This window comes from Phoxinus phoxinus (assembly GCF_949152265.1).
Source record: "Phoxinus phoxinus genome assembly, chromosome: 22".
In the NCBI taxonomy this organism is placed as follows: domain Eukaryota; kingdom Metazoa; phylum Chordata; class Actinopteri; order Cypriniformes; family Leuciscidae; genus Phoxinus; species Phoxinus phoxinus.
The window spans coordinates 26,610,408-26,622,901 of NC_136897.1; the positions used below are offsets into that span (position 1 = coordinate 26,610,408).

The 12,494-nt window shown below is 37.2% G+C and overlaps 1 protein-coding gene across 2 annotated transcripts in view; it reads left to right on the forward strand.

The window, feature by feature from the left end:
• The window catches only part of pax7a (paired box 7a), a 62,658-nt gene extending 52,186 nt beyond the window's left edge, over positions 1–10,472 (forward strand). For both annotated transcript variants that reach the window (XM_079597477.1, XM_079597476.1), the window contains exons 8-9: positions 5,718–5,967; positions 9,090–10,472. In XM_079597477.1, coding sequence (XP_079453603.1) covers positions 5,718–5,967; positions 9,090–9,205 — 366 coding nt within the window. In that variant the 3' untranslated portion in view covers positions 9,206–10,472. The remainder of the gene's footprint in view (positions 1–5,717; positions 5,968–9,089) is intronic.
• The last annotated feature ends 2,022 nt before the right edge of the window (positions 10,473–12,494 follow it).

Sequence of the window (12,494 nt, forward strand, 5' to 3'; positions counted from 1 at the left end):
AAGCTGTCGAACACAGAACAACACAACGGAACTGTTTTTGGTCAGTTTAATTAAAGCAACACCAAAGAACTTTTCCTCTGCGGTCGCCCTACAGGTTGGAAGTGGAATTGTCCATTACCGCTGTCGTAAATAACATAGCATACCGTCGCACGCACGCTCGCTGTTTATCCAGCGCCGGCTTTGAATGTATGATGCATGATTTTATGAAAGTATGATGTATTGCGACATCAGAAACTAAGAAAAACGAAATAATGACTATTGTAATGCTTGACGTAAAGCAAGTCAAATTTGTAGTTTTCTTATGTCTCATTAGAACTACAGAAACGATCTGGCAATCTTACATAGTGTGGTTAAGGACCGCAAAGCGGAGGCATAAGTGCCTTTCACCCGGTTACGACTTGATGAACCACTGAAACGATTTTGGAAACATTATTTTAAGGCAAAAAATCTTCCTTAGTGTTGTTTTAATGAGGCATCCATAATTGGCCCTTGTGCATAATGAATCCTATAGAGGTCAAGGTTTGGCTGGTTAGCATAGTCCCTGTTGGTATATGCCATAACTAGACCTTTCCTCATTGATGTCCATTCAAAAGTAGCCGTCACTAAATACGACCATAAACTGATAAATATTTCAGCATGTTGATGTTTGGCTAGAGACATTTTTGGAGAGCTCTTAATGCAATAAACACACAGCTTAGCTGTGAAGATAGTGCCAAAAATATTACTTTTTGCAGTTTTTACTGTATCATATCATAAACATTCACACATATCGCACACAAAAAAAGATGACTGAATAATTAGCCTTGTTCCAAATCCTATTGAGTTGCCTAACTAGACAGCATTTTATGTCCTTATAGTTAAGAAGACTATAGTCCAAAAGTTTATTTGTGCAGATTTCTACGATATTGATCAGTTCAAAGTATTAGCTTAGCGTTATGCTAATGTTAGGATTCTCCTTTGGAATCAAGTATAGAGCCATTTTTTCTAGTATTATTTTGTGTAGCCTGTTGCACAATGTTTCCGTGTAGCGTTTGAAATCATCAAAATTGTGAAATTGAGGACTGATCCGTAGCAAAATCAGTGTGTGGTGGCAAACAGTTTGCTCCATAGCATAGTTCACAAATGCACCAGAAACCAGATTAAATATATAAACTGAAACCAACAGTAAATGTATTGAGAAAGCATAGGCTACTTTTCTGATGTGAAATGTAGCCTACCCCTAATTATATTATGAGCCGTTCGGGATGCTTTCTATGTGATGTGAATGCAGCATTTTATCTTAAGTAAATGAGGAGTGTAACATTACAAAATGTGATAAAAATAACAGCTCTATCTTTCCAGCAAAGGTCCAGAGATTTGCCTTCGTTCGCTCTCTAAAGGAGGTCATGCGGCTCTGTTGAGGAAGCGCTGCTGGAATTTGGTGCTTTATAATTAGAAGCGCTGATAGAGGAGTCAGTCCTGATTGTCTGCCGCTTTAATTTAATGTGCATATAAAGAAGGAAGCAGTGTAATCAAGCTTCAATTAACCGTTGACTAAATCTGTCCCACCCCTGCAGCTGCCGTCACGGCCCCCTCGTGTGGCCACCAACAAGGGCTACTTGTGCTTTCCATTCACTAATCTGCTATAATCAGGAAACGTATGAATCTTCCAGCCATATGGCCACATCTCATGTGTCTCTTATAAAGACACGGCAATGAATCTCCCACTTATGTGGATGCATGTCACATGTGCGTGGAAGGGGCTTCCATACTGATAGAATTAGCTTGAGGAAACCACTAACCGGAGTTATGCGTCCGATGTGCCTCAAGTCTTCCATATTTCCTGCAAGACATTTTGGGAATATTTATCATAATGTGATTAATGTTCCCCGTCCGCTCGCGTGTGCCGCGTCGTCGCCGAGCGCAAGCCGTTGTTTTGCAGGTTGATTTTTTTGTTTAGCAATGTCGCCATGTGAACTGCGTTTAAACTCACACATGCATGGGTTTGTGTGTGTGTGTGTGTGTGTGTGTGTATGTATGTCACGTCTGTGTGTGTTTAACCAGCTCCGTGATGGTCTAATTGGTTTAGCAGCCAAAGGGAGTCAAAGGGCAGCGTAGCGTATCGAGACGCAACGTGAACCTGATGCTGGGAAGGATGCTTTCTGTCGCCTGAGAGGGAAGACCATGTGTGTGAGGCTTCCTGGAAAACACTTCTCCAGCCCCAAACACTATTTCATCTTTCTCTCTTATGCTTTTTTTTTTACATGATAGGCCTACGTTTACTTGCATGACCTTTTGACCAGACCCTTTTTCTTTGTTGTAGAGAAAATTGACCGATTTGCAAAGTAATACTAGTTTACTGCACACTGTTCATGCATACTGTGCATCATAATATTTGTAAAATATTTAGCTATTTTTACATTTAAATGTAATTATTATGATTTTTTTGCCTTTTAAAGGTGAATTTTATAATATATATAATCAATATACTATATACTATGGACTATACAGTATATATATATATATATTAGGGCTGTCAAAAGATTAATCGCGATTAATTGCATCCAAAATAAAAGTTTGTGTTTACATAATATATGTGTGTGTACTGTGTATAATTATTTATATATATATAAAAACGCACACAATCATGTATATATTTAAGAAAAATTGGTTATATTTATATATAAAATATTTATATATAATATAAATTATATAAATGTATATACAGTATATAAATGAAATTATTAGTTAAATATATACATGAATGTGTGTGTATTTATACATAATAATTCTACACAGTATACACACAATATATTATGTAAACACAAACTTTTATTTTGGATGTGATTAATCACGATTCATCTTTTGACAGCCCTAATATATATATAATGGATATTATGTGATAAAAACCTAGAATAAAAACATTTATTTATTTATTATGTAATAATTGCTCATAAAATCACTCCTGGTTGGTGTTTTGAATTTAATGCAGAAATGTATGTACCAATGGCTTTATGGACGATTGACACAATGTGGTTTGTGTTTCATGCATGCCGTCCATTGTGTGAAATTGTATACTTTATAATAGTAGTTGTTGTCACTTGATCTTACTAATATGCGTGTTTAGTTAATGCCATTTGGAAGTGTAATAATGATTGTAGAAATAATTAAACGTGAAAATCATGGTTGTTATCGATTACGGTTCATTCCCTGACACTATAGGAATTGAGGGTCAAGTCAGGTGCATTGCATTGTGGAATACAATATGTACAGTATATTCTGATGGTATACACATTTTGATGAATTTAGTTGGTCAATATTGGTCAAACATTGATTGAGTTTGCCAATGAATAATACACGTTTGGGTCAAATATGGACAAAACCACGTTGAGTTTAAACTTTAACAACAAAATGTAAACCAACTGTTGGGTTTGTATATATTTGACCCAAACGCTGGTTTGAAACAACCCAGCATTTGTAATAACTGCAAATGTGTTGTTTCTCAATTCACAACCAGATAAACAAGCAGCTTGAGCTCACATTAATGTTGGTTTAAGAGCCGGGCCTGTGTGTTCGGGATGGGAGATCATGTACTTGGCTCTGTTCAGACCGCTGCTCATTATTATTCATGAGCGTGGGGGTGTTTCTGGAGCCTGGGGGCGGGATTATCTTCTCCCTCAGTGCTTGTTGTGCTGGAGGCCCCGGGACAGGGGTCTGATGGGTCTGGCCTCGCTCCCCGTCTCTTTCTTTTGCTGTATCACTCTCTCTGCCGTTTCCAATCGCTCTGGGACGCTGGCTGTGCTTCATTCTCTGTCCCTTCCCTCCGTTTGCACAGAGTATGACCTCATATTCTTGAGCACAGCTATATATTCTGCTGTCTAATGGTTGCCAAAAAGCCTACTGTGGTTTATTGGTCATTTTACACATTTTCATTGTTCCTATAACTACTGGCAGAGGTACCCACTCTTTGATGCCTTTTGGGGGGACTAAAGTAGCTCGTATAGGGTCTAACTACCAGTGATGTAAGTGTACGGTGATTGGCTGAAACATCGGCACCTGACATTTTTAACTCTCTGGTGCTTTTCTTTTTTTTATCGTCAGAATGGTACGAAACTTGGTAAAAGGTTTTGGCACTTGCTATGTGAAAAAAAAAAAATCTTAGACATGACAAACAGTCACACTTGTGCTCCTCGCGGTCAAACATTAGCGCGTTGGAAATGACTGGGAGACGAATTTCATCTAGTGAAAACTTTTGGTACTGCGGCCAAAGAAAATCTAACTGAAAGCTCATTTTTTGAGATATCAACCTCAAACTTGTTTGGATTTATGGCTTTGATTTTCTTACAGTTTTAGAGCAAAAAATGTTTTTGAAAATATATATTTATACATATTTTTGTGCATTTTTCATAACAATAAATGTAAAATTCTGTAACTTTTTTAAGTTCACTTTTTAAAAAAAAATTCACTTCAGCAATAACCTGCCAAGTGTCGTCTTTGAAAAGAGATCAAACTTAAGTCTGTGCTCCAAAGCATTCAACATTTACGAATTTAATTTAATGTGCATATAAAGAAGGAAGCAGCTTCAATGTACAAATTTACAGTTTAAGTTGTCAGGTCTATGCTCAAAAAGTTAATAAATGGATTATAAATACAGCATACATATAATTTAGTACCATAAAATCCCATACAAATACAAAATATTAAATAATAAACATTATCAAACTAAAACAGTACATTCATTTCATTGAAATAAAAAAACATCTGTCATTTTTGACCGGCACGCGAAGAGCCCCAGAGAAGCCATCTAAACACACACAGTTTGCTATACTTACTCCACAAACTAACTCCATGAACATGGAAAACAGCAATAGATGCCTCGACGCATTTAATTTAATATTCAAAAATATTATTGATCTGTCTGCATTGACACCGTTATATGAGAACTGAACTGAGCTGGACGAAAACATCACGGTTTTCTCCAGAGCGGCTATATATATATAAATGAACTAAATTAATAACTTTTTTACAACAAAAATGAAACATCACTGAACTTGCTTAAGCTGGACTGTGACGTTTTTTTCTTCTGTATTATTTTCCTGTTATCTCTGTAAAGCTGAAACAATCTTGTAAAAAGTGCTATATAAATCAATGTGACTTGACTTGACTTGAAATCCAGGCACTTCTCAACCTTTACGCTACGGAGTTGTTGACGATGTTGCCTTTAAGAAAAGTTTTCTTAGTCAAAAATAATAACTTTAACATTTAGAATTCAATTCTAATTTCAGTTAAATTTTCATGTTGAGTTTACTTAAATATACAAGTCGAAATATACAACTTGAAATTAACACTAAGTTAAGTGAACTTTATTGTTTAAGTACATTAAATAATCGTCAAGTTTGGTGAACTAAACAATTTAAGTCAAGTCTACATAAGCACCAAGTTAAGTAGACTTAAATATGCACGTTTTGGGAGACCCCATTACTCAATTAAATTGAGGGAACGAGTTTACTCAAATCAATTGAGTTAAATCAACTTATTTGGGTTTTCAATGTGTGAAGAATTTTAATAATCTATGAAACCTTTTTTATAAAGCACCCTATTTTTATATAGAAAATGTGTATGCATAAATATTTTTCATTGAACCATGAGAATAATGAACCTTTATTTGTAAGAGTGTTACAAATGCAAACCTGCAGATCCTGTCTCTAAACATCGCCTCTGTCTCTGTGTCCCTCTAGGTGATGAGTATTTTGAGTAACCCCAGTGCCGTCCCGTCCCAGTCCCAGCACGACTTCTCCATCTCTCCTCTCCACGGTGGTCTGGAGGCGTCTAACTCGATCTCAGCGAGCTGTAGCCAGCGTTCAGACACCATCAAGAGTGTGGACAGTCTGGCCTCGTCCCAGTCCTACTGCCCCCCCACATACAGCGCCACCAGCTACAGCGTGGACCCCGTCACTGCTGGATACCAGTACAGCCAGTACGGCCAGAGTATGTACTGTCCCGCCATCAAACACTCTGTATATATGACTAAATGTCTAATGTTGTAAATGCCGGTAAGATTTAAAAATGTTTTTGAAAGTCTCTTCTGCTCACAGAGCCTGGGTTTATTTGATCAAAAATACAGTAAAAACAGGAATCTTGTGAAATATAACAATTTAAAATAACCGTCTTATGGAAGCTTGTTTCCGCCACTGAATAAAAAATAAAAAAGTGACTTTTTATCTCGTAATTCGCGAAATTGCAAGTGAGATAAAAAGTTGCAATTACATTTTTTTTATTATTCCAAGGTAGAAACAACTATTCTGAATGTATTGTAAAATGTAATGTATTCCTGTGATCAAAGCTGAGTTTTCAGCATCATTGCTCCAGTCTTCATTGTCACGTGATCCTTCAGGAATCATTATAATATGATGATTTTCTTCTCAAGAAACATTTCTGATTATTATCAATGTTGAAATCAGTTGTGCTGCTTTTTGTGTGTGTGTGCCCATGATACACTTGTTTTTCAGGATTCTTGGATGAATAGAAAGTTCAAAAGAACAGCATACAAATATTTCAAATAGGAATATTTAGTAACATTATAATTGTGTTTACTGTCATAAATGTTTTAAATTCTGTAAAAAAAAGATCTTACTGACCCCCAATTTAAAAAACAATAGTAAACTATCTCTGTTAAGACCATTTAAGTGTTCAGGCTTTTTCTAGACTGTTGCGATAAAGTAATGAAACCCGTTACTCGTCTACTTTATAGTTCAGTCTATAGCTTGTGTTTGGTGCAAAATCCATGTAACACATTTGAGATTTAGCTTAATAAAGTCAAGCTACTTGTTTCCCGTAAACTGGCTCTGTATTTATTCTTTATTTTTGAAAGAAATTGTAACTTTTATTCCGCACAGAATCATTAAATTGGCCATTAAGCCATTTAGCAAATCATCATATTATACTGATTTCTGAAGGATCACGTGACACTGAAGACTGGAGTAATGATGCTGAAATATACAGGAATATATTACAGTTTGCAATATATTAAAATAGTGTTCAAATAAGTTATTTGTAATTGCACTCTAAAAAATGCTGGGTTGTTTTAACCAGATTTTGGGTCAAATATGGACAAACTCAAACATTGGGTTAAAAATGTAATACAAAAATTTAACTCAATGGCTGGGTTTGTCCATATTTGACCCAAATTTGGGTTAAAACAACCCAGCATTTTTTAGAGTTTGTAATAATATTTCACAATATTGCTGTTTTTACTGTATTTTAGAGCACAACACATGCTGATGTTTTCAGTAGGGAAACCATTATTGTTTTATGGGCAGTGCCCGACACTGACCATCTCAGCACACCCTGACCCCTGTGCCCATCACACACATGCTCCTGATAAAGACCCCGGCATTGGCCCCGGGCTCCTCTGTTAGTCACAGCACTCTTCCCTCGACTGGGAAACGGCCACTTCAAAGCCCACTTTACACCCCTAGGGTCCTAATGTCCTTTTAGTCACCTCACACACACACACACACACACACACACACACACACACACACACACACACACACACACACACAAGCTTCAGGACAGGAAAGAATTGATTGATTCAATTAACATAATCAGAGGCTGATGTTCTCACAGAAGTCAGTGGCTTCTCTCTGCCGCCATTAGATGTGTGTTTGTGTCCAACATAAACTTGTGTTCAAACTTTTGAATGGTAGTGTGGAGGTTATCTAAATCTAGCTAAACTCTCTTTAAGGGTGTCTTCAAAGGTAAAAATGGTTAAAAATGCATAAAGTTTCCTCTTAAGGTGTACTGGTTGCCATGGGTGTATACATTCATGAGGTACGAACAACAGAGGTCTATGGGTTGTCTTCAGTTAGATAACTAGATAAATGTGTGGGTGTGTGAAGTAGTGTCAGGTCCATCAGAAGGTGCAGAAGGCTTGATTGAAGAGATCTGACGAGCGGATGTCAGGTTAATTATGAGTGAGATTGAGAGGACTGATCTGTTTAATGAGTCAGACGAGAGAGCTGCTGAAAATGAGGAGAGTATGAAGCATGAAATCTCAAACGCTTAGTTTAATAAAGACTGACACACACACACACACACACACACACACACACACACACACACACACACACACACACACACACACACACACACACACACACACACACACACACACACACACAGAGAGAGCTGAATGAATGACACCAGGCCTTCTCGGTCTCTTTGGCCCTTGAATGGCTAAATGCTCAATTTAGTGTGTGCTTTATCTTTCATTACTCTGTATTTGAGTAAACGCTCTGGTCAGATGTTTAAAAAAGTGACCGATGGCGGTATTAAACGTGTAATGTTGTTCTACACATGTCAGTGATATGACGTTTGAATCACAAATGAGTCATTCATATGATGAGTCGGTTCTATTTGAATGATTCGGTTGAACCAGTGTTGTTATTAACTAAAACTAATTAAAATGGCTTACAATAATAGAAATAAAGCTGAAACAAAACAAAATAAAATAAAAATATTAAATGAAAAACTTAAAAAACTTGTACTTTGAAGACTTGTACTCATCAACTGAAATAAGTTGAAGTAATACAATTACTAAAACTAAAACAAATCAAATAAAAATAAACGTAAACATCTGGGTTGTGTCAACCCAAATTTGGGTCAACTATGGACAAACCCAGCCATTGGGTTAAATGAGTAAATTACATTTTTAACCACATGTTTGGGTTTGTCCATATTTGACCCAAAATTGTAAGGCACAATAAAATTACTTAAATTTTAACTAATAAAACACTGTATTCACGAAGCATGAGGTAAAAATCTGTGCTTGGTATTAAAACATATTAAATAACATCATTTGGCACTGTTTGTTTTTCATTCTGTGAGCATAATTAGGTCTTTTACGGTAAAAACAACCAATATAACGTTTGTGTGATTTTGTATCTGTCCATTGTATAAAACAACTGCATGTTTTTACCAATGGACAGTTTTTGAACCATTTGAACGAAGCAGAATGAAGGCCTTCCGAATGCTAGTGTTTTATTAATGCATAAATTGGTGTGAGATTGCTTTTCTCTGGAACTTACAGTGTGTGTCGTTTCCCACAGCCGCTGTGGACTATCTGGCCAAGAACGTGAGTCTGTCGACTCAGAGAAGGATGAAGCTGGGTGATCATTCGGCGGTGCTGGGACTCCTCCAGGTGGAGACAGGACAGGCTTACTGAGTCAAACACACACCTTCACACACCTCCTGAGACCAGCCGGAGCTCTTTACCGCGTCACCCGGCACACGCGTGCGAGAGGTTTTTCTCTGATTTCCAAGACAAGACTCTTGCCATTCCATGTGACGTTGTGATTCTGGGCTTGTCATGGACCTCTAACTCGGACAAGAGGACCAGCTCGACGACAGCAAGAACGCATTCCCAGCCATTTCCCAAAACGTACTTTCACCTTGCTGTGCATATAGTTGTGTATGAATCAGTGTCATTACAACGGATAATCTCGCTTGTTTTCTATCGGTATTGGTATTACGATTGCCCTTACAGTTGTTGTAATTATGATTATCGTAACTATTGTTTTTGTTTCGTTGTTTCAAGATCCACACGTAGCATTTTTTACTAATTTGAACACAGTTTTTTTTTAACGTGAAATGCTAGCAGTGGGCTAGTGTGTGTGTTGAAAGCGTGACTGCTGGTTTTCCGCTTTCCAGGTTCCCCTCACCCCGAGAGCCGAAATGTTCCCGAGCGGGATGACCTTCTCCGCCTTCGTTTTTCACTTGACATTCCATGCAAACCTGGCCACTCTGTGGGAAGTCTGGCTTTAGGCATTCTGCTGGGAAATAGCAGTGCTTTTAGAGGACCAGGCGCTTTTCTCTCGCTCAAATGCCCGTTTTGTCCATATGATCATCTGGGAGGGGGGTGGTGTGGTGTGTGTGTGTGTGTGTGTGTGTGTGGTGGGGGGGGGGAGCAGCATTGTTTGGAAAACAATTGTGAATTTTATTCTTGAATTTTCTAGAGAGAAGCAACACTGTCCTCAAACTATAGAAGACATCAAGTCAAGAGATACTGTTTCAAACATGCATATTATGATTTTGAGTTAAGCAATGCAAACCTTTTATTAACTATGTAGAATGCTTAAAATGCACAAGTGCTTTTTAGACCAAGTACACTACCGTTCAGAAGTTTGGGTGTTTTTGAAAGAAGTCTCTTAAACTCCCCAAAAATGCATTTATGTGATCCGTAAAAACAATAAATATTATTACGATTTCAAATAACTCTTTTCTATTTGAATATATTTTAGAATGTAATTTATTCCTGTGATCAAAGCTGTATTTTCAGCATCATTACTCCAGTCTTCAGTGTCACATGATCCTTCAGAAATCAGTATATCAACTATTATAACTATTATATCAATGTTGAATGCAGTTTTTGCTGCTTCATATTTTTGTGGAAACCATGATACATTTTGTTTTCAGGATTCTTTGATGAATAGAAAACTAAAAAAAAAAAAAAAAATTAATATTATAAATGTCTTTACTGTCACTTTTGATCAATTTATTGCATCTTTGCTGAATATAATTATGAATGTCTTCCAAAAACAACACAAAACAGTCTAACTGGCCCCAGAGTTTTGAATGGTAGTGTACAACCTTTCTTAAAGTCCGCGTGAACCAGAAGTTGCAAACGACTTTTCTCCAGTGTTGTGACGCATTTCCGAGTGAAAGGGAATATTGAACAGAGGGCAGGGTTTTACTTCAGCGCTCCTCCTCTCCATCTCTCGCCCATAGCAGAGTAACGGTTTGAGGGGAGTGGTTAAGCGATTAACCAACCCAAGTCGTCAAGCCTATGTCATCAGGAAAGAACGCCATTCCAGACCCGGAAGTAACTTTTCAGACTTTGATTAAAGATAACTTCGGCAAACAATTTTTTTCCGTGTATTAACTTGCACGGATTAATTGTTTACCACAAGACGAGTAATATCCGCTAACAAAGTAAATAGGGTCAATTTTGATTTCATGCCGACTTTAATCTCTTTCTTGGTTACTCTTCTTCTCTCCGGTTTTCCTTTTCTCTTTTTTATATTACAAAAGCACACCCAGGGCTCCTGTAATTAAGATCTCTTGCATTCACAAGTTTGTACAAAAGAAGTTGTGAACGTTTGACATTTGTGTAGCACTCGCAGGTGACATTTTGACACATAAATAAATGAAATTGTACAGTAGATGAAGCAGATCGTTTATTGTTTGTTTATAAAGAATATGTTTTATACTAAAACAGAAAAGGTGTTGTGTGGTAGATGAAGCAGGGGATATCTGTAAGTCTTATATTGTAATTTTGTGTTTATATTTACTGCTTTGGTTTCTTTGCTTTCAATAGTTATTATGTATCATTTTTCTTAGGATTCAAAGTGTATGCGAGAAGCTCTCGATAAAAGACATTCACACTTAAATGGAAAGTGAATCGTATTGCTTATGATTCTGTGCTTCAGATTTTCTCTGCTTAAGGAAGAGCACATTTGTGGATCCATAGTGAAGATGAAATATTGACATCGGAACCGTTTGGAAGCTGAAACTTTGCAATGGAAGTGACGGATGGCTCATTTAACGGACTGTGGGAAACACAGCAGTGTTTGGTGCTAACTGACTGCTTCTGACTCTTACAACGACTCCTCGAGCCAATCAGAACTCTTACTGAATCCACGTGACCCAAACCCCGCCCCCTTCACTCTCAGCTGTCGATATCTCCATCAAACGAGCAATGAAACTGAAATCACTTCTAGTATAGAGCATCCACGGCTAACACCTTTGTTAATCAACATTTGGATATTAAAAATATTATCCATCATGCCCCTCTGGGACGTCAAACTGGGGACCTGCTTTCGTTAGCATTTGTGTTTATGCTTTCCTCCCATTTCCTTTCAGCATGTGTGTACGTTACCATGGTATAATTTATTCTGCTGTATGAAGTAGTAGCTTTAGTGGGAACCTTGTATTTGGTATTTACTACCTTCAGCCTGTTGGTGTCTTTACTGTAACACTGGCGTAAATGTTATCAATTAAAGATCTAAAACTGAAATAAGGAACAAATGTTCCGTTTCCAGAGTTTGTCTTTAGTATAAAGTATATTGAGTTTGCTTAACAAATTTTTCAAAGGTTTTAGATTATATTTTTATGCAGTTTTTCTGTGGTTTATAGAATGCAAAGTCTATGCACAATGTTAACATGTATTTATATAGGCACCTATTATGCAAAATTCACTTTTACATGGTGTTTGAACATAAATGTGTGTTGGTAGTGTGTGTACACAACCACCCTATAATGATAAAAATCCAACCGGTGTTTTTTTTTAAATCCCCATAAATCATAAGCACTGTCTCAGAACGAGCTGTTCTCAGAATCAATGCAATGTGACGTAGAATTGCACAAGCCCCGCCCACTACTGTTGATTGACACTGCAGTTTGAGCATAGACCCGCCCTGAGTGAGCTGGACACAGTTCGCCATTGTTTCGACGCT